Source organism: Orcinus orca, chromosome 14, assembly GCF_937001465.1.
Source record: "Orcinus orca chromosome 14, mOrcOrc1.1, whole genome shotgun sequence".
NCBI classification, from domain to species: Eukaryota; Metazoa; Chordata; class Mammalia; order Artiodactyla; family Delphinidae; genus Orcinus; species Orcinus orca.
In genome coordinates, this window is record NC_064572.1 from 27,627,320 (window position 1) to 27,650,181 (window position 22,862).

A 22,862-nucleotide genomic window follows, 5' to 3' on the forward strand; every position below is an offset into this window, starting at 1 on the left:
TGCCGCAACTAGAGAAAGCCCGTGCACAGCAACGAAGACCCAATGCAGCCAAAGATAACTAACTAACTAACTAAATAATATATATTTTTATTGTTTTTTCCTTGATTACTAATATGATACATAATTGTATTCTACAAAATTTGGCATTGTCTTGAAATGATAAAGGAGAAACATTTGTCATCCTACTGTCTAGAAAGCACCACTGTTAACTTTTTGGAAAGCAACAGTTATTTGAGCTCATCATATTCTATACCAGTCAAAACTATATCCTTGGAATAATCTAGGTGTGAAGATAAGACTAGCACATACAACAAAATAGAAGTATTCAATACAGATTTCATTCATTTATCCATTCATTCATTGCCTTATGGGAATGTACAGAAACATGCTAACCTCATCTAGAAGTTTAGTCCATTTGGAGATGTCATCAAATAAAAGTCATCAAATGTAGAGTATATCATTGATGTCAGAAGAGCAACTGATTCCAGCAGTGGATTCTATCTCTTTGGATGGAGAGTAGGCAGTATCTTTTCATTCTTTAGTGGGGGTTAAAAGTTAAGATTCCCAAAAAAAAAAAAAAAAAGTTAAGATTCCCATGAGAAAAATGTTCACTACTTCAATGTAATAACTGTGACCAAATGGTGAAGCTTCTAAAAAGCATTTAACTAAGAGATTTTGTTCATTTTTCATGTTTGTTACCGAGGGCCACCTCCCACCCCACCCCACTCCCGACCCCAGCCAAAAAAAAAGGAACCTAGAGTCTGGCAAAAAATAAGAACCAACTAAAGTGTAGTAACTTAATTGGTAAATGTGGTCCGCCTCAGAAGATTGAAATCAATAGGCCGTTGAAGATCTGGTTGATGTTCTGTGGTTACAAATTAAGGGGCAAGAACTTCTCTCTTCCTTAGTAACCAATAACCTTAAATATAATTGTAGGTAAGTGAGTGGAATTTCGGTATGTGTGCGTTTTGGGGAGTAGGAGTGAAGTTGGTTGTGAAGCCTAGGAAATACCGAGTTTGGGAACTTGGATCGTTTGCTAGTCTGCAGAGGGAGCTCAGAGTCTTCGGGTGGTGAATTGATGGGTGGGTTATAGAATTGGCTGGAATCAACAACAAAGTTAGTTCTGGGGACCCTCATGGGGCCAGGTAGTGCCACAGGGTAAGGTGTAAAATAAAAGCTGTAAGAGGAGATGAACGGGATCCCAGTGTGCAAGCAAGAGGTATGTGCTACCTGAATTACCAAAGGCAGGACATGGCAGTGCTAATCTCTGGATGGAAGGTGGTAAGGGATTTGTACTTTCCTTTAAGTCCTCTTTTGCCATCCCTCAACTACCCACTTTTCCATAGTAAACATTTATTAATTTTTAATACAAAATATAATTTAATAAATATATGAAAAATAATTTAGAATAGTATTGATAGATAGAATCTTAGGAAATAGATAAGACTTCAGAAGTCAAATAAGGAAACTCCTTTCCTGATTTATTTTCAGATAATCTTATTCCCCCTAATCATGTGTCTGCTCCCATTCCCTCATGTCTGAAATGTTTCTTAAGAGATTTGTTTCCAGTATTTTTGATCCCTGTGAAAATATTCCCAAGAAAAGTAACACATCCCCCTGTTCCCAGTTATTTATATCAATAATATTCAGCAAGTTCCATTGCAACTTTTGGTTCTTCAAAGCCCTATAATTTTGGAATTGGAATGTCATATTCTACTAGACTGTAGTTAGTATTTGAGAAGTTCTTTTATGCCTCTTTTTAAAAATAGAATTTATTTTTTAGAGCAGTTTTACGTTCACAGCAAAGTTGAGCAGAAGGTACAGAGATTTCCTACATACCCACTGCCCCTTGTTTTTCTTCTTGTCAAATTGTAGATCCAAACTATGGGAGGAGGGGTGTCCTTCCCCTCCCCTATCTCCAGTCCAAGACTAAAACACTCAAGTTCCCAAACTTTTTTTTAATAAATTTATTTATTTTATTATTTTATTTAATTTATTTATTGTTTCTGCCTGCGTTGGGTCTTTGTTGCTGCGTGTGGGCTTTCTCTAGTTGCAGCAAGCAGGGGCTACTCTTCCTTGTGGTGCGCAGGCTCCTCATTGCGGTGCTTCTCTCGTTGCGGAGCACGGGCTCTAGGCGCACGGGCTTCAGTAGCTGTGGCACGTGGGCTCAGTAGTTGTGGCTCGCGGGCTTTAGAGCACAGGCTCAGTAGTTGTGGCCCATGGGCTTAGTTGCTCCGCGGCATGTGGGATCTTCCCAGACCAGGGCTCGAACCCGTGTCCCCTGCATTGGCAGGCGATTCTCAACCACTGCACCACCAGGGAAGCCCCAAGTTCCCAAACTTTTATGTACTTGGCAACACCTGGAGCAGCTTCTGGAGTAGGACTGTGGAAACCTTCAACAAGGGGCACCTGCTCCTGGGAAACTGGATTTGCGGCTACAGTGATGAGAAGGGTAGATCAAGGAAAAGAGCTGCTGGGGATGTCTGTGAGCCTGTGCCCTCTCCCAGGGCACTCATCCTATGGGTACCCATCCACTGATACTTGGTGAGAGGTCTAAGAACACAGTGGTAGCTGTTCTCATTGTACCAAAAGCATCAAGATACTTTTATGTCTTAGATACTGTCTTCCCATGCACTGAAGGGAGGGGTGGTAGGAATGAGAGTAGAACCGAAAGAATGGGAAACTCAAAGGATGACTGAGATCCAAGAATAAAGAAGTGGGTTTTTAAAGAAAAGAATTTTTTTTTTCCTGGACTTTCCTTAAAAGTCCTCTTTTAAGTCAGGAGATGTTTTCTTATTTATATGGACTCCAAATAAGATAAACATACCTTTTTAAAAGGTTGATTTTTTAAAGTGTCTTATTATGGAAATTCCAAAAAATATATTAAGGTAGGGAGGCTAGTATAATGAGCCCCCACTTTTCCCATTGTTCAGCTTCAGCAATCAGCAGCCCACTGCTATACCTCTCTCATAGCCCCCTCCTCAAACTGCATTATTCTGAAGCAAATTCCAGTCATTTTATCATTCTAAACAGGAATATTTCAGTACATACCTCTAAAGACCAAAAAGACTAAAAGGAAGACTTCTGATGATTACAAACCTTAATCTTGTTTCTTCCTCATTCTTCCTCTGTCACTGGACTTTGAACTACGAAACCTGAGTTCTAGACCTGGTTTTGCCACTCACCAGCTGTGGGACCAGCTGCAAGTCCTGTAACCTTTCTGGACTTCTTCTTTTCCCACCTGAGTGGGTGAGGTAGATGATTTCTAAGGTCTCTTCCAGTTCTAGAAATAAAAAAATCATTGGAAAATTCATTCTTTTAGCCTCCAGAGACATGATATAGATTTGGTACAGGATCTATTTCCTGTTTGTTTGGGGTTTTTTGTGCAATGCCCAGTTCAGAGTTAAGACCTTCTCAGTGAGCAGCCAAGAAAGCCTCAGAGGCTGCTGAGTGGCAGAATCTTTAACTGGGAGCTTTAAAAAAGAACTGAGCCTTGGAGCCATCCCTTGGAGTAGTTTTGTGCTGCCCTCAGTATCTCCTCTGACAACCTCAATTTGTCTTAAAAACTGTTCTGCTGACTAGTGATTCTGGGAAGGTTCAAGTGCTCCAAACAGATCCCCTGTTTCCAAAGGCCACCCTGAGACCAATAGCAGGTGAAAGGCAACGTTTACATTGCTTTGGGGCAGGGGGGTAGTTACACTTTTAGGCAACAAGGAACTGATTTCTGTCCTGTTCCAGGATGACCGTTAAGGCTTAAGGATACCCATTTTACAGGCAAATCAACCGAGTGTGAAGTAAAGTAGGTGCATTTAAGGTTGCCTGGTGAATGAAGGACTAAGTCTAGAATGGAATTTGTCTTTTAAAAATACTGAAAACTTGTTGTAGAGAGGCTGAGGTTTAGGGATACATCCTGCTCCTCCACAGTTTGAAGAGGACTAGGGAAATGAAGCTGGAGGAAGACTGTTTGGAAAAAGAAACTTGGTTGTCAGTGTAGCGGAAGCAGAGTAAATGCTTATGAATGTTGCAAATGTTTTTTAAAAAATCACCACGACCAGAGAATTAAAAAAATAAAGTACTCAAATGGGAAGAGCCTCCAAAATTACCATTTTAAAGCACAAACTCTAATCAGATCTGAGACGTTGCAGCAGCCTTGTTGAAGCTATTGACAGGGATTATTGTTTTGGTGCCAGGGTTTTAAATTGGGGGATAGGATTAAAAGGGACCAAAGATGAGGGTTGTTATTTCAAGCTGAAACCAATATTCCATGGTGGGGAACTCACTGGGTTTGTGAGTTTGGGAGTTGGTTACTGCACTTGGAGGAGTCCCCGGACACACGTCCAGCTGGTTCTGAGGAGGGTCAAAATGTGCATTCTTTGTAGCCTTTGTGGACTTGTACCACAGCTACTCAGCGATTAGATCCTGAGGCCCGTCCTTAGCAGGAAATGGTAAAGGAATCAGCAGGAAGGCTAGAACAAGGGAAGGGAAACTCCTCCCTCCTGTCAAAGGACAGGCCAGAGTGAGGATGAAAATGGAAAGTGGGCATTGTAGGGTTAGACGTGTTGAAATGGAGAGAGGTTGAATCTTGACTGGAAGTAAGGGAAAAGTACATGCCCCAAGGACAAGGGCGTGTGATAAACTGTGTTTATTATGTGACTTTAATAAGGAGCCTCTACCTCGTGTTCCTCGGGCCTCAGTCAGCACACAATCCCCAGGACATGGGGAAAATGCTGTTCCTTTACTTTGTTGTTTTGTATTTTCTGAGGTCCAGCAGCCCACTGACAGGACAACCTCCCCTTGTTTTTGATTTCCGGCTTATTCAAGGCCAGAAGACCAAAAGTCAAGTTGAAAAGTTTTACCAGGAGAAAAACATGAAAGTATTTCTTATGAAATCATAAGAAATACTCGGTGTGAAGGAGCAGAGGACTGCAAAATCATTTTTCTGTTTTACCCAGTTCTTTGTAACCGAAAATCCTCACTAGATTCTTGAGGCAGAGGGAAAGCTGGTGAGCCAGTGGGAGAAACTGAGTCCAATAAGAAGAAACTGCTCATTTGAAATCTGACAACACTTTCTTGTAGATTAAAACTCAGTTTTGAAGTTTCACTTCTTGAGCTTGGCTCAGTGAGTTATGCTACTCCTGATGAAAAAGAAAATTAAGAATATTTTATGTTGAAGGGCATCAGTGATGAAAAGGCAGCATGGCAGCATCTAGCTCCCTTATCTCATCAACTGTGCAGCGGGCTCTTAATGTTAGCAATCTCGTGTTTAGATTGTTACCTGAAGAAAGAAAAAACAAAGTGTCCTGAATGCTGATTCTACTCAGCAAGTGGCAAACAACAAAACTTTTGAAAAAGCAGACCTGGGGAGAGTCCACTGCAGTTTCATAATGGGTATGAATAGTTATTTTTCTGCCTTTTTTTTTTTTTTCTAAATCTTTCTGGGGTTTGAGGTGGATTTCTTTCTATTTGTTCAGGAAACTGTGACGTGTGTTCTGGGCAGGGTTTGAGGTTTTGGAACCTTTTCTAAAAGGGACAGAGAGCACCCTGCTACACTTCCCTGTCGTGAGGTTGGCGTGCAGACGGTGGAGCTGAAGCAAGTTGGTCATCATGCAGGTGCTCCTCCAGTGCAGTAGGCTTGCCCTGGCTCTCGCCTTCATCCTGATTTTGGGTTCTTCAGTTCAAGGTAAGACCCAGGAATCTTGTCCCCCTATAATCTTCCTTGTAAGTCCTGGGGTCCACACACATGTTTATATTTGCTTTAGGTATGGAATGTATTATACTGTGGGAAAGGAGGCCAAAAAAAGAAAAAAAAAAAAAGGATTTGGGGTAGCTGAACTCCTTGGTGTGAGATTGGTTAAGTTTGGTACCAAAAAAAGTTAAACTCTGAGGGAGGTGTGGCCTTATAAGTTCTTAAAATGATTGAAATGTACTATTTTATTGTCAGATGAAAATGGTTTATAAATTTTTCAACGCTTAAGAAAGGAATATAGAAAATGACCTACCCCTAAGTGTCTACATCAATCCCAAGTTTTAACATAATATGGTAGTGTCATAATTATTGTGACACTGGGAAATACTATTTTTAAAATCAGAGTAAATTTGCGTGTATTTTTTCTCCTTTTTAAAACTTGGTTCTTAGTGAAAATTCAATTATGTTTAGACATAGTTAATGAAAACCATCTCAGATTTTAAAGAGGGGCCAAAGAATTTTAGTAATTGTTTTGTTGCTCAGAGAAACATCACATTGGGAAATTTCTTATTAGGTCTATCATTTAGGGTTGTTTAGTCAGAATGAAACAACTTAAAACCTTTAATGACTAAGAAAATGAAAACAATCAGTTTGTAGGAAAAATACAATTTCTTCTCCTTTGGTAAATAAGCGATCATGTCTGAATAAGGCAGAAAGTCATGGCCTGATAAGTAGTTGGGAGAATTTATAGTAGAAAAACTAGAGTTCCTCCAAACGGTAAAGGAAATATTGAGTCATGGTGATTGCACATATCCTGGATTTGTTTCTTCGAAGTTACTTCTAGTTGTCTTGTTTTTACTTCTGGTGGAAATGAAATTGTACACATGATCTCAGATACATTCATTACATATTGGAAATTTATAAAATCACTTTCTTCTTGTTATGCAATTATTGAAGAAAAAACCAGCAAATACTGTTGCTGAAATTTTCCATTCGTCTATTTATTTTTTAAGGTATAAAACATTGTTGAATGTAAGGAACAGGCTTTACTTGGATCTTTTAGGGAAAACCTTCAGCTTGACGAAATAATTCCCTCATGTGCTCTGACAAGATCCAAGCACTCAGGTCCATGTTTGTAGCACAGACTTGAGTGACCTGTTGGTGCTGGGTCTACCCTGACCAGAGCTCTGTGAGTCTTTACATCTTCAAAATTTCCCAGAAATGTCACATTCCCCACTAAGGTTCTACAGGGAAAACTAAAATGAAAACAAAAGCATTCTTTATGTAATAGGTATTCTTCAGAATGTAGTGAAGAAACTATTATAACATTTTATAAAGTACTAGTATTTATGTCATCACCAGGTAGGTTTAGCTCTTTGTTGGGAAAGGAACCAAAAAAGAGAGAATGAATGGACTGAAAAACTAGGGAGTTTCCAAAGGAGAAGTGCAGTTGGTATTGGAATCAAGGGTTAGTGTTCACATCTGAATAAGAAGGGAAATAGATGTCCACCCACAGCTGCGTGTGTGAGTGACATCAGCTCAAGGCTGCAGAGAGGTCACTATTTCATCATACTTCTATGTGATGCCAGATATGATTCTGTAGCATTCTTTCCCCACTTAAAAAATTTTTTTTTCTTAACCCATTGATTTGACTGAACTGATCAACTGCACTAGGCTTTTGGCTTGTTTTTACTGAAACAAAACATCTTAGGTTATTGTATTAGTTTGCTAAGGCTGCCATAACAAAGTACCACAGACTGGGTGGCTTAAACAACAGGAATTTATTTCCTCACAGTTCTGGAGGCTAGAAGTTCAAGATCAAGGTGTCAGCAGGGTTAGTTTCATTCTGAAGCTTCTCTCCTCAGCGTGTAGATGGCCGTCTTGTCTCTGTCTTTACATGGTTCTTTGTGTGTGTCTATGTCCCCATCTCCTCTTCTTGTAAGGAAACCAGTCATACTGGATTAGGGCTCATCTGCATGACCTCATTATGTCTTAATTATCTCTTTCAAGGCTCTGTCTCCAAATACAGTCCCATTCTGAGGTACTGGGGGTTAGAACTTCAACACATTGAATTGGAGGGACACAATTCAGCCCATGTCAGTGACTATAAGTGAAGCTGAAGTAAAGACATGCTGTAAAAGTATGTCTACCAAGTGCAAAGAGATGGAAGTTTGGCAATGTGTGGGAGACCCTGGAGAGGACAGATGGCTAATCAATTTAATGTAGAGCTCCAGGGGATTATTGATGGGGCCTTACTCATCAACTGATGAGGTGACTCTTACTCTTTTATTGCCTCTCTTTTTAAAAGATGCCCATAAAGAGGGAAAATGGAAAATCCATGAGCAGGTGTGGCCAAGGGGGTCATTGCCAGACTATGTTTCCACTCTACACTGCCTCTGAGATCACGATAATGATATTGATTCCACCTATGTGCGCTGCTGTTTGATTGTAAAGTGATTCACATCCATTCTCGGGTAAAGGATCATCACATTCCCTAGGAGGAGGAATTAACACCAATTTATAGAGGGGAAAATTGGATCTTACATTCATCATTTCATTTGCTCTTTACATCAACCTCTTGCAAAAAATTTATGAGACTTGCCCAAGGCCCATTACAACTAATTAATGGCAGAGCTAGTCATCTGATTTGAAGTTCAGAGTTAACTTTCTACTGCAATTTAGCTGTATTCTAGGTGGATTAGAGATTTTCTTTATTTAAAACAACCTTGCTTTGACTCTAGCCCTTGCTACAAAAACCACTGAGTTGAGGGACAGAGAAGGAGAAATTGAAAGTAAACTTGGAACTTTTTATAGCTTGTCAAACCATGCAAGGGTGGGGGAACTTTATTCATCTTGTGGAATTCATTGGCCTGTAGGAAGCAGCTCCAGCTTAGATGGTGACTTCTGTTTGAATGCCACCAAACAATGAACGAGATGGTCTCCCTCCCCCCCTCCCCACAACATGGCAGTTTCCACTTAAATTTTTCTAGCACATTTGTAGCAAGTCTTCATTAAGAATAGGAAATTAGTAAATTGAGATGATGTTGGAGAAAAATTGATATTACAATACGATATTACTGGGGTAAGTTATTTGCTCTGGTAATGTTTACTTATAGAAAGTATTTGCTAAAGCAAGACTAGTGACTCTGTGTGTATGTGTGAAAGAAATAGGGGCAAAGACAGAGACAGAGAGAGACAAAGACAGACCGAGAAAGGGCGGGGGTAGGCAGTGAGGGAAGTGATTGTAAATAAAAAACATTCTTCTCCCTTGAATCCACCACAAAATTAACCAGGAGATCTGTAAGTGGGGCCTCTTAGGAAGATAATTTTTCTGTCCATGAGCATATTCCCTTTTATTTTTTAAATTACGGTAATCTTAAGATTTCTCTCAAGCAAGATAGAATCAAGATACTCCCACACATCGGGGGCTGGAACTGTTGAATTTTCACATTCTGCCAACACCCTTGAATAAATATGTCAGGAACTTGGTATCTGTAACCGTGTTCTTTATTTTAAAGCAGATTTAAAATCCCCAGTGTGTTGATCATTTTATAATATATAGCAATACAGGACCACTATGTTATGCACCTGAAACTAACATAGTATATTAGGTCAACTATACTTAAAAAAGAAAAACCACCTCGGGACTTCCCTGGTGGTCCAGCGGTTAAGAATCCGCCTTCCAATGCAGAGGAGGTGGGTTCAATCCCTGGTGGGGGAACTAAGATCCCACATGCCGTGGAGCAACTAAGCCCACACACTCTGGAGCCTGCCCACCACAACTAGAGAGAAGCCCGTGTGCTGCAATGAAAGATCCTGTGTGCCGCAGCTAAGTCCCGACACAGCCAAAAATAAAAAAATAAATATTAAGAAAACACCTAATATGATTTTATTTACATGAAACATCCAACTTGCTTAAAAATATAGAGATAAAAAGTAGATTGATTAGTGGTTACTTAGGGATGAGAAGCATGAGATACAGGAGCTGGCTAGCTAAAGGATAGGGGATTTCTCTGTGATGATAAAATTGTTCTAAATTTGTGGTGATAGTTGCACATACCTATGAATATGCTAAAAACCACTGAATTTTACATTTTAGAAGAGTGATTGTGTGCTATGTTACATACATACCAATAAAACTTTTTTTAATTAAAATAAAATCACCAGTCCCAAACTAGATAAACATTTCTGTGGGGGAGGTGGACTTCTATCTTTGATTTCTTTATCAATTTTGGAATAGCTTTACTGAGATAGATTTCATATACCATACAATTCACCCATTTAAAGTGTACATCGATGGTTTTTTAGTATATTCACAGATACGTGCAACCATCACCATAGTCTATTTTAGAACATTTTCGTCACCCCAAAAAAGAAACCCCTCTTTATAAATTTTAAAAGCTGAGATTCTAAACTCTAGAGGAAATTTGTATTTTAGAAGTTTTCTAATTTACCAGAGTTGTGTTTCTTACACCAGTGAAAAGATGAGATCTTTTACTGAGATGCTTCCTCATTAAACTATTAGTTTTACTTTTCTGTTTAACTTCCTATCTATGCAAGCACTTACTTGGTTTGATATTCAGCCATCCACGACAGTAGAGAAGAATGTCTAGACCTGCTCTGTCTGAAATGGTAGCCACGGGCTTCTTGTGGCTACTAAGCACTTGAAATGTGTGAAATGTGGCGAGTCCAAAATGAGGTATTGTGTAAGTGCAAAATACACACCAGATTTGAAATCTTAGGATGAAAAAAAGTGTAAAATATCCATTAATAACTTATATTGATTATGTTGTGACAATATTTGAATATATATAAGTAAAATATTTTCAAATTAATGTCACCTCTTTTTTACTTTTTAAAATATGGCTGTTGTAACATCCATACGTGTACGGATGGTTTCTCTTGTTTCTATTGGACCGCGCTGGTCTAGACGGCATGGGGTGTGAAGACATTGCCCTCTGCTGGAGCAGATGTTGAATTTTTACCTGACTCACAATGATGACGCTTCTAAGTAACAATTCAGTAGATGCCAAGCTTAAGCTTCTTCAGGAAAGAATCAGAGGAGAAGGAGCTAAAATGTATTAAATACCTACCCTGTGCAAAGGCTTGTGCTAGATGTTTCAGATACTTTTATCCTGTTTAAACAGGAACTCTTTGGGATTCTATTATGGGATAATGTGGTGGAACAGAAGTTTAAATTTGGTCTCTCTACAAGCTGTTCACTATCAGAGATAGGTCAATAGGTCATTCTCATTCTCCTCCTCAGCAGAGAAACTAGCATTTAAAGAACTCTGACGGGACTTTCCTGGTGGTCCACCGGTTAAGACTCCGTGCTCCCAATGCAGGGGGCCCGGGATCGATCCCTGGTTGGGGAACTAGATCTCCTATGCCTGTGTCAACTAAGAGTTCACATGCCGCAACTAAGAAGTCTGCATGCTGCAACAAAGATCCCGCATGGCACAATGAAGATCCTGCGTGCTGCAACCAAGACCCAGTGCAGCCAAAATAAACAAATAAATGTTAAAAAAGAAAAGAAAAGAAAAGGGAGAGATTAATTTAAATAAATAAAGAGCTCTGGGCTTCCCTGGTGGCGCAGTGGTTGAGAGTCCGCCTGCCGATGCAGGGGACGCGGGTTCGTGCCCCGGTCCGGGAAGATCCCACATGCCGCAGAGCAGCTGGGCCTGTGAGCCATGGCCGCTGAGCCTGCGCGTCCGGAGCCTGTGCTCCGCAATGGGAGAGGCCACAACAGTGAGAGGCCCGCGTACCGCAAAAAAAAAAAAAAAAAAAAAAAAAGAGCTCTGACCATGGTGCTAGGTACTATTCTACGAGCCTAATATTTATATCTCATTATTAGAGCTACTACTGTCCCCATTTTATGGATGAGGAAATTGAGGTACAGGGAGGTTAAGGTTACACAGCTAGTAAGGGGGAGACATTGTGATGTCAACTTGACATCACAAGTTGATGTCAAGCCTTACCTCCAGCCTCCAAGCAGTGACAAAGCTAACCCATTCTGGATGAGTAGCGTCCCGGACCAGAAACTGTAAGCTATATTCAGGAACTATGGGGAAGATTGTGATAGAATAGTAGTTCTAAAAGAAAGAATGAATGAAAGTAAGACAGACAGAAAGAAAGAAGGAAAACAATGGGAGAACATTTACTTTCTACATTAGAGTCTTTGTTTTGTTTATATTTTTAAAAGAATATTGTTTATTACAGCAATTTAGAAAACAAAGTGAGAAAAAAATCACCAGAGTCTACCACTATAGTTATTTCTGTGTATTTCCTCCCATTCCTCACCCCCCCCGATATCTATTTATGTAGTTGCATTAACAACTATTATGCATAGAGTGGTATTCTGCTTTTTAAAAAATATTTTATTTATTTATTTTTGGCTGTATCAGGTTTTAGTTGCAGCACACAGGATCTTTCGTGTGGCACACGGACTCCTCTCTAGTGGTAGCGCAAAGGCTCCAGCACATGCGGGCTCAGTAGTTGTGGCGCAAGGGCTCTCTAGTTATGGCTTGTGGGCTCATAGTTGCGGCACACGGGCTTAGTTGCCCTGCAGCTCATGGGATCTTAGTTCCCTGACCAGGGATAGAACTTGAGTCCCCTGCATTGGAAGTCCCCTGGACCACGAGGGAAGTCCCCTCTGCTTTTTTTAAACTCATTTTTGAACATAGATTTTCCTATGATGCTATATAGTCTTTTCCATAACTACTGCTTTTTTCCCATTTGTTTAATAGTCTCTCATATGAATGCCTCATAATTAATCTGAGTATTTTCTCTTGTTTTGATTATTTAGTTATTTCCTGTTTCCCTATTTTAAATAATACTAAGGTGAACAGCATCATGAATTCTTTATATATTTTCTCTCTTTCTCTCCATATATATGTATATAATGTATATCTTAATGATGTTATTAATAACTTAGCAATGCTGTATTTATAAAATTAATCAGAAATATTAGCTAGGACAAAGTTGAGTGTAAACAGACATAATAGAGTTTCATGAGGAAAGAGGACATTTTGCAAAAGTTCTGTGGTTCTGCAATCTTTTAAGAACAAAGTCCTTGGCCATCCCATTAAGATGTAAAGTGAATTTGACCTCAGTAGAGGCTTCACTTTTCAACCTCTGATAGTTGAGAATAGGACACAACTTGTGCATACTCTCCTAGAAATACAGATACCCAGAGGGAAAAAAAGCAAAACTCCAGAACTTATGGTCTTTGGGAGGGCTGGGTAATGAGATTAGGAGTAAATTTTTTTGTATGTTGGTTTGCTACATTTTTCAAAATTTTCTATAATGAACATACGTTCCTTTTCTAAGATAAATGTTATTAAAAATTGCAACAAAAGCAGTCTAGATGTAAGGAATATCTAAATAAACTCTCCATTTCTAGGAGAGAGTACTATAAAAGGTAGAGAGCCCTCTAGAACCTGATTTAAAGTCAGGAAACCATTGACAAGTTGCTGTATGTATCCATTTACATAAAATTCTAGAAAATGCAAACTAATTTATAATGACAGTAAGTAGATTGATGGTTGAGGGGGGCTGGGGGGAGTCAGGAGGAGGGAGGGAGAAGGGCAGGATCACAAAGGGGCACAAGGAAACTCTGGGGGATGTTGAATATGTTCATACCCTTGATTGTGGTGATGGTTCCATTGTGTATCCATTTGTCGAAACAAATTGTGCACTTTAAATATGCACAGCTTATTGAATGTCAAGTCCAGCTTAAGAAAGCTGTCAAAAAATAAAAATAATTTTGAATAGATAATACATACATATGGCTCAAAAATCTAATGATTCAAAAGGATATGCAGTGAAAAGTCAATCCTCTTCCTTCCACTGTCTTCCAGCCACCAATTCCCTCCACAAAGATGATCAGTTTGCTGTGTATCTTTTCAGAGATGTTCTGTGCATATAGTGTGAAAAAACACAAACACACACAAATGGTAACAAACAATTCATAGTGTTCTTTACTTTTTTTAACTTAATAATATACCTTGGAGGGAATTCCCTGGCGGTCCAGTAGTTAGGACTCCAGGCTTTCACTGCCGAGGGATTTTTGAAATCTCTGACTAGATGTGAGGGCAAAGAAAGAGGCCAAGTTTTTAACCTACTTTTCATTCCCAAGAATACCCAAGAATTTCTTTTCAATACCCAAGAATGGCCCTAAAGAACTAGGGCTCTGTAGTATCTCGGGTACCAATTGGTACATGCCTTAACCTTTCTGAGCATGATTCGACTCATCTCTACCAGAACAGGCAGGATTCAGGGTCAGATACAGGTTTGAATCCTGGGTCCTTTACTTAGTACCTGTGCAGCCTCAGTTTTCCTTTGTATAAACTGGAAATAATAGTACAAAGATAATGATAGTTAATATTTTCAAGTGTTTACTGTGTACCTGGCACTATGTTAAGATCTTTACATGCATTTTCTCATTTAATTTTTGTGACCAGCTTATGAAAAAGAGACACTCTTAGTACCTCAGTTTTCTGGTGGGGGCTTGGGGAAGTTAAGGTTTCACAGCTCACCAGTAGCAGAGCTGAGACTTCACTCCAGGCAGCTAATTGCCAAAGCCTGTTCTAACCTTAAACTCTAGGCTACTTTAGAGGGGTGTTGTGAGAAGGACAAATGGTGTGCATAAAGGGCTAGCAAATAGTCGGTGCTCCTGTGATATTAATGATCATAAAACCTGTCCACACCTTACCTACCAAATTTAGAATCTATTTAATTAAAAATTTCTTAGGGACAGAGTGATTAGAAGCTGTGTAAGAGACATTTATTGACCACGTGGGTTCCATGTTTGGGCAGGTTCTCCTGTGCGGAAAGCCAGATACCAGTGGGTACGCTGCAATCCTGACAGCAATTCTGCAAACTGCATTGATGAAAAGGGACCAGAGTTCGATCTACTTCCAGGTGAATACAACAGAATCCTACCTCCAAGGACTGACCCTTTTTCGTAAGTGGACTTTCTTGATTTTACTTTCACTATCCGCTGCTGAGATCTTGGCATGGAGGTGGGAGGGTTGCCAAGAGTGTTTTTCTTCAGGCTCTTGCTTCCATGGTTAGGTTCCATGGTTAGGTTTTCACTGCACAGTACAGGGTAAAACTGTACTGTCTTTACTGGTATATGAGATGCACAAGAATACATGATTCACCTACCTTTTTAAGAATTTTATTTATTTTTTAAAATTTATTTATTTTTGGCTGAGTTGGGTCTTTGTTGCTGCACACGGGCTTTCTCTAGTTGCTGAGAGCAGGGGCTACTCTTCGTTGCGGTGCACGGGCTTCTCATTGTGGTGGTTACTTTTGTTGCGGAGCATGGGCTCTAGGCATGCGGGCTGAGTAGTTGTGGAGCGCGGGCTTCGCTGCTCTGCGGCATGTGGGATCTTTCCAGACCAGAGATAGAACCTGTGTCTCCTGCACTGGCAGGCAGATTCTTAACCACTGCGCCACCAGGGAGGTCCCTATTCACCTACACTTTTGCAAGGTCTTTTTCTTGTGGCAGAAACAAAAATTGAATACTTTTCACCAATAGGTATTGAAAATGATTGAACATTATTTTATTAATGTAAATAGAGCATGTTGTATATTTATATTAAAATCCAATAGGAGTCTATCACCTGAATGGATAAACAAAATGTGGTACATCCCTTAAGTAGAATATTATTTGGTCATAAGAAAGAAGGAGTTATTGATAAATGCTACAACATGGATGAATCCTGAAAACATTATGCAAAGTGAAGGAAACCAGACACAAAAAGCCACATATTGTATGATTCCATTTATGTGAAATGTCCAGAATAGGCAAATCCATAGAGACAGAAATAGAGTAGTGGTTGCCAGGGGCTGTGAGGGAGGGAGGAATAAAGAGTGACTGCTATTAGGTACAAGATTTTTGAGGGGTGACAAAAATGTTCCATTTAGATAGTAGTGATAAAAAAAAAAGAAGAAATTAGGGAAAGGAAGAATAAGTGACCACGACTCATAAAAAAGAAAGTCAAAACTCTTCTTTTTTTTAAATTAAATTAAATTAATTTACGTTTTATACAGCAGGTTCTTATTATCTATTTTATACATATTAGTGTATAAATGTCAACTGCAATCTCCCAATTCATCCCCCACCCCACTTCCTCCCTTGGTGTCCATACATCCAAAACTCTTCTTGATCAAATAAAACCTGCCTTATACTTGCAAAAAAGATCCAATAGGAATTCATAAGTAACAAAAATTGAATTGTATTAAAACCCATTATTTCAATGAATATCAAAATTATATGTAGCAAAGATACATTATGAAAAGAATTATCATAAAAGTTTTAATCTTCAGGCTTAAATAGAAAATCACTCCCCTGAAAGCCACGTAAATCATCATGCCCAAGCCACGTAAGTCTGTCATCACTTTGGGGATCCTGGTAACCCCCTTCATCACTGAAATTATATCACCACCATCCTCAAAATGCAACTCTGCAACCCTGCGCTTTTAGGTCCACGGCATAAAGCTTGAACGTGATATTACAGCATCCTCCATTATTTTAAGTCACAGATTTCAACAGTGATTCATTTAAATCTAAGATATTAGAGGAACAACACAAGTCCTCCAAAACAAATATTTACACTATTTCTTCCCTCCTCAAATCTGTATGATCTTCCACACTCTTTGACATAAATTGTAGCAATATTTTTTTGGATCCGTGTCCTAAGGCAAAGGAAACAAAAGCAAAAATAAACAAATGGGACCTAATTAAACTTAAAAGCTTTTGCACAGCAAGGGAAACCATCGACAAACAAAAGGACAACCTACTGAATGGGAGAAAATATTTGCAAGTGATATGACTAATAAGGGGTTAATATCTAAAGTATATAAACAGCTCATACAACTCAACATCAAAAAAACAAACATCCCAATTAAAAACTGGGTAGAAGATCTGAATAGACATTTTTCCAAAGAACACATCCAGTTAGACAACAGGCACATGAAAAGATGCTCAACATCGCTAATCACCAGAGAAATGCAAATTAAAACCACAATGAATGTCACCTCCCACCTGTCAGAATGGCTGTCATCAAAAAGATCACAAATAATAAATTGCTGGCGAGGATGTAGAGAAAAGGGGACCCTTGTACCTTGTTAATGGGAATGTATATTGGTGCAACCACTGTACAAAACAGTGTGGAGGTTCCTCAGAAAACTAAAAATAGAGTTACCACATGATCCTGCAACTGTACTCCTGGGTATATATCCAAAGAAAATGAAAACACTAATTTGAAAAGATATATGTACCCCAATGTTCATAGCAGCATTATTTATAATAGCCAAGATATGGAAGCAATCTAAGTGTCCATCAGTAGATGAATGGATAAAGAAGATGTGATACACACACACACACACATTGGAATACTACTCAGCCATAAAAAAGAACGAAATTTTGCCATTTGCAGCAACATGGATGGACTTGGAGGGTATTATGCTTAGTGAAATAAGTCAGACAGAGAAAGACAAATACTGTATGATATCACTTATACGTGGAATCTAAAAAATAAAACAAACTTGTGAATATAACAAAAAAGAAACAGACACACAGATATAGAGAACAAACCAGTGGTTACCAGTGGGGAGAAGGAAGGGGGAGGGGCAAGCTAGGGGCAGGGGATTAAGAGGTACAAACTACTGTGAATAAAATAAATAATCGGGCTTTCCTGGTGGCTCAGTGGTTCAGAATCCGCCTGCCAATGCAGGGGACACGGGTTCAAGCCCTGGTCCGGGAAGATCCCACATGCTGCAGAGCAACTAAGCCCGTGTGCCACAACTACTGAGCCTGTGCACCTAGAGCCCGTGCTCTGCAACAAGAGAAGCCACCGCAATGAGAAGCCCGCGCACCGCAACGAAGAGTAGCCGCGGCTCGCGCCAACTACAGAAAGTCCGCGCACAGCAAGGAAGACCCATCGCAGCCAAAAATAAATAAATAAAAATAAATAAATAATCTACATGGATGTATTGTACAACACAGGGAATATAGCCAATATTTTATAATAACTATAAATGGAGTATAACCTTTAAAATTGTGAATCACTGTTGTACACCTGAAATGTATATAATATTGTAAATCAACTCTACCTCAACTAAAAATAATAAATAAAAAAAAATCTCTAGGATCTTCCCTTTCCTCAGCCAGCAACTTTCCTTCTTGCTCTGACACTCCTGTTAATATGGATGCACAGCCCCTGCTTCTGTGACGGTCTTGGACACTCTTGCTTTCAGATCCATTTCTTCTCCTTCCATCTCCCTGCTCTGCGTTGGGTGAGGGTGGTGAGGGCTGATCCCTATGGTCTGCATTTCTCAGGCTCCCAGATCTGTGGCTGAGTTTGGCCAGTGGGATGCCTGAAAGGGAGACTGGTCAGCATGGGCGGCAAGAAGAGACAAGGATGTTTCTTCTCATTCCTGCCTTGGGTGGCACCTCTGGCAGGGCTGTGTCTCATCCATGGCTTCAGCTTCCACCACATGCTCTTGGTCCCTGGGCTCAGGTAGTACCACCTCCTCCACTGTCCCTCTAGCCCAGGGAGGGAAATATTTTCTTGCTGTTCCTCATCTCTGGGTTTCCTTATTATTCCCTATTTGGCTTTGCTTCTCTTCCATCTCATGTGTTAGCAATTCCCTGTCTTAAATATTTAGGTAAGTTTCTTGACTGTACTATGACTGTGGCAGCTTCTAAGGCCACCCCTCCTTGTGCTGGGCATCCTATCCCCATGCACCTTCTCCAGGACTTTAATTCTGCAGTTAACCCTCTGAACCCAGCATCTTCTTCTCATCAGTATGCAGACATTCTCTAGTATCTCCTACATTTAGGTAAAATCCCCTCTTTGACTCTGCATCCTTTCCAGCTGTTGCCCCATTCTCTGCTCCTCTTCATAGTAACACTTCCTGATAGGGTTGCTGATGCTTACTATCTCCTCAACCCCTTCTGGTTCTACCTTCACCCAGAGAGCTTGGTAGAAGCACTTACTTTTTTTTTGTGGTACATGGGCCTCTCACTGCTGTGGCCTCTCCCGTTGTGGAGCACAGGTTCCGGACGCGCAGGCTCAGAGGCCATGGCTCACGGGCCCAGCTGCTCCGCGGCATGTGGGATCCTCCCGGACCGGGGCACGAAACCGTGTCCCCTGCATCGGCAGGCGGACTCTCAACCACTGCGCCACCAGGGAAGCCTACTTTTTTTTTTTTTTAATTTAAGTTCTTTTTTTTTTTAATTGAACCTGGGCCCTCGGCAGTGAAAGCGTGGAGTCCTAACCACTGGACTGCCAGGGAATTCCCAATTTAAGTTCTTTTTTATTTTCCTCCACACTGGTAAAAGTTCCAAGGGAGCTTAAAGTTTTTTAAACATTTTAACTATTCCTCTTTCCCACCCCCGACTTCTGAATTTACAAAGCAAAGGAGAGCAGGAGTCCCAATTTTTAATGGTTCCCCATCTCCTCATGTTATTTGACCCAAAAACTATATACAAGTTTGTAGCAGTCATAGTTATTGTACATGTTTAGGAGGGAGGGAGGCAAGAAGGGTTAGGGGGGTCTTCCCTAGTGGCGCAGTGGTTGAGAGTCCGTCTGCCGATGCAGGGGACATGGGTTCGTGCCCTGATCCGGGAAGATCCCACATGCCGTGGAGCGGCTGGGCCCGTGAGCCATGGCCGCTGAACCTGCGCGTCCGGAGCCTGTGTTCTGCAACGGGAGAGGCCACAACAGTGAGAGGCCCGCGTACCGCAAAAAAAAAAAAAAAAAAAAAAAGGGATAGGGAGAATGGTGATCCAAAAGAATAAAAACAGCAACCAAATAGGTCACAATTACTTCCTGTTGACACATCTGCTGGTTACTTCTCTATGTTTAGCTAACTTGACTTCTCTCTCTCTTTTTTTTCCTGCGCCACATGCCTTGTGGGATCTTAGTTCCGGGCTAAGGATTGAGCCTGCGCCCTCGGCACTGAAGTGCAGAGTCCTAACCACTGAACCGCCAGGGAATTCCCACTTGACTTGTCAGTTGTTTTCAAAAACAGTTGACCATCCTTCCTCTGAAATACTTTTTTCTCTGGGCTTCCATGGCCCCACCTTGTCTTGGGTTTCCTTCTACTTCCCTGGCTGTTCTTTCTCCTTTGATTAATATTTAATATGTTGGGGTGGCCCTAGCTCTGTCGTGGGCTGCTTTTGTATCTGCATGCCTTTTTTGGGTGACTTCATCCTGTTCCATGGCTTTAAATACTATATGTGTGTGTGTGTGTGTGTGTGTGTGTGTGTGTGTGAGAGAGAGAGAGAGAGAGAGAGAGAGAGAGAGAGAGAGGGAAAGGGAGAGGGAGAGGGAGAGGGAGAGGAAGAGGGAGAAACTACCAAATCTGTTTCCAGCTCTGATTCCTTTTCCTAACCAGCTGACCAACTATCCAGCAGGTCACCCTCTATTACATTATTCCACTTTGTTTCTCTGCATAACATTTAGCCCCACCTAATATTTTCCTGATTTGCTTATTCACTTTTTATTGTCTGTCTCCCCGCCAAAGTTATAAACCTCTGAGCAGGGACCTCATCTGTCAGTCCCCATTCTATCCCAGGCCCTCAGAACAGGGATCAGATATTCAATATTTATCGAATGTAGGCATGAAGGAAACTCTAATCTGTTGTATGGCCTGTGGTTTATTATTTTCATGTAGAAAATGACCCATAGGCTGTGAAACTCAACTTTTGTCTCTGATGCTTTGTTGCCTTATTCTGCCACTGATGGGTGGCATCATTGCTCTGGTCCTTTGGTGCTGAGTGGATTTCAAACTACCCCACTGAACCCAGTTGAATGAATGCACTTATTTGCGGGGAGGAGATTGAATGTTAACATGCTCGCAAATATAATGCTTGACTTGTTGCAAAGAATTTCTTAAGCGTGAGCTTTGTTGAAGCCCTGTGAAGTTATTAGAGATTTTGCAGAATTTTTAAAATAGGAAAAATATATATCTAGTCTAATTTACTTGTGTGTCCTTTCTTCAGTGGGAGAAAGTGTAAAAATGGGATCTTTTCTGTAAAAAATAAATGACCCGTTAAGTATATTCTAAATATAGGATTGTTATGTTAGTGATAAGAAAATTAGCATTTTTATATGCATCTGCAATGAGTAGATGTGAAGCTGATAAAGGCAACGAGTTAGATACAGTAAGTATTGTAAATATGTGGAAAGGTCTGACTTATTTTTTGTTTTAAAACATTAAATAACTGGGAAACTTTTAACTTAAAATTTGAGCAACGGAGTGGCTACATTTACTTTCATATCTTAAAAAATTTATTATGATTATCTTTTCATGTCTCAAACTTTAATGTTTCTTTTCCACTTTTCTGTCATGCTTCAGAATGATGAAATCCAGGAACTTGAATGATGTCTTCCCTCTTTCTGAGGACTTTTCAGGATCAGGCTCTGGAAGTGGCTCTGGAAGTGGCTTCCTACGTGAAATCGAACAGGAATACCAACCACTAGAAGAAAACGATGCTTTTTATTACAACTTTAGGTCTCTGGAGAGAAATTTGCCCTCAGACAACCAGGACTTGGGTCAGAATGGACCAGAAGAGGATTTTACTATATAAAAGAGAGGGTTTCCCAGCTTGACACCAGGCAATGTATTTGTGTACCATGGTTAAATGATTAATTTGAGGACAAAAAGCTTTATAGAAAATTTAAAACATCTGAAAAGGAAGTTTAAGTTTTATTATCTTTTTTTTCTCATGAATTCTTAAAGCCTCCTTTTTCTATCCTAATGTCCTGGAAAATACCTGCATTTGTTTTGTATTGTATTCAACAACATCACTATGAAGTTAACTAGACTCCACATATGTATAAAATTGCTTTAAAGAATAAATTATACTGTTCTTAAAACATTTAGTTTGAGAAACAAATTGACAGGCATTATTTCATATCTAAATCTTCAGGAAGCTGACTCTGATTATGAAATCTAGATATGCCTCTTTTTTTGTGAAAAAACACAGATGAAACATACAGTGAATTGGGTATTTGACATGTTTGGGTTTGACATGTTTTACAGTGTGAAGTTAACTGCTTTAATAGTACCACTGGAGGTGTTTGCAGAGCTAGTGGACAGCGTTTGCTTAGAAGTGTGATTGCTGTCACAATTAGAAACTTAACACCCAGATTAAAGCACAATTGTGCTCTCAATACCTCATACTGCTTTACTTTTTTTCCTGGATATCTACGTATTTTCAAACATTACTCTATTAAAGCAGAAGTATAATCAAAGGGTCAAGCTGTCTGGGCTCTCTTGTTCATGAAGTAATTATTTGTTCAAATGTTTCTAGATTCTCATCAACAAAATATCTGTAAAGTTATTTTACAGTGAGACCAAATTTTGTAACTGGAATCAAATCCTGTTAACTAGCAGATGAAGAAAACAATCATGCTACAGAGAGGGTTACTCTTGTCCAAACAATTCCTCTTCTTTAGGGCTATACTATACTCATCTCTGTTCCCCTTAATTCTGGAAAGCCTGTCAGCATCATTGTCATGGATCCTGTTCTGTACCATGTAGATCCCCTCTTCAGAACTGAGGACTTATTCAAATTAACCTCTGTGGAAGAGAGACACCTTGTTCAAGGGCACACCTCTTCCCATGGCAGCCTGCACCCAATGCCTGGTTGATGTGAGCATATGAGTGCCAGACCCCTCCCCTGAACTTGGAACAATTCAGCAGGGCAATCACAGATTCAGAGCTCCCTGAGGAGTCATCTGAGGCTTTGTTGGGACTGTTTTGCAGCTCAGTTTCTTCCTTTACTTAGTCTTGCTTCCTTCCATTCCCCCCTGAGAGAGCTCCCTTAGGAACTTTCTGCACACTAGTTTTCATCTCAGAGTTTGCTCTATGGGGAATCCAACCTGTGAAAGTTGGTGCCAGGATGGGTAGAAAGCAGATGCTAAAATGGGATTTTGGAGCTGGATCACCTACTGTCTGGCTGGCAATGAGGACCCCGTCACTGGCTGTAGATGCAGAACAACCACAAAAGAGCACTGCAATCGTTCAAACTTTCACTGATGATGAACTGGGATGGTGTACCAGTGGAAGGAAGTGCACCAGGGTGCAGTATATGAGGCATCTGAGAAATATGGGGAAGTAGTAATTATAGAGACAATGACACTGGATGGCTCTT

The 22,862-nt window shown here is 40.2% G+C and overlaps 1 protein-coding gene and 2 long non-coding RNA genes across 4 annotated transcripts in view; 1 reads left to right on the plus strand and 2 right to left on the minus strand.

The window, feature by feature from the left end:
• Positions 1-3,134: 3,134 nt before the first annotated feature.
• The window catches only part of LOC117196984 (uncharacterized), a 33,073-nt gene continuing 13,345 nt past the window's right edge, over positions 3,135-22,862 (minus strand). Inside the window, exon 3 of one of the 2 annotated variants that reach the window (XR_007471275.1) lies at positions 3,135-3,283. This is a non-coding gene — a long non-coding RNA (uncharacterized LOC117196984). Of the gene's footprint in view, positions 3,284-15,735; positions 16,391-22,862 lie in introns of those variants that run through there. The other variant, XR_004477439.2, reaches the window with a different exon arrangement.
• Positions 5,527-21,967, plus strand: SRGN (serglycin). The gene is made up of 3 exons (XM_004280799.4): positions 5,527-5,680; positions 14,504-14,651; positions 21,062-21,967. The coding sequence occupies exons 1-3, from the start codon at positions 5,605-5,607 to the stop codon at positions 21,291-21,293; spliced, it is 456 nt and encodes a 151-aa protein (XP_004280847.1). The 5' UTR covers positions 5,527-5,604; the 3' UTR covers positions 21,294-21,967.
• Positions 7,540-13,843, minus strand: LOC117196985 (uncharacterized). Its single transcript, XR_004477440.2, has 2 exons — positions 13,328-13,843; positions 7,540-8,180 (listed from the first exon to the last, which is right to left on the minus strand). It is a non-coding gene; the product is annotated as an uncharacterized LOC117196985 (long non-coding RNA).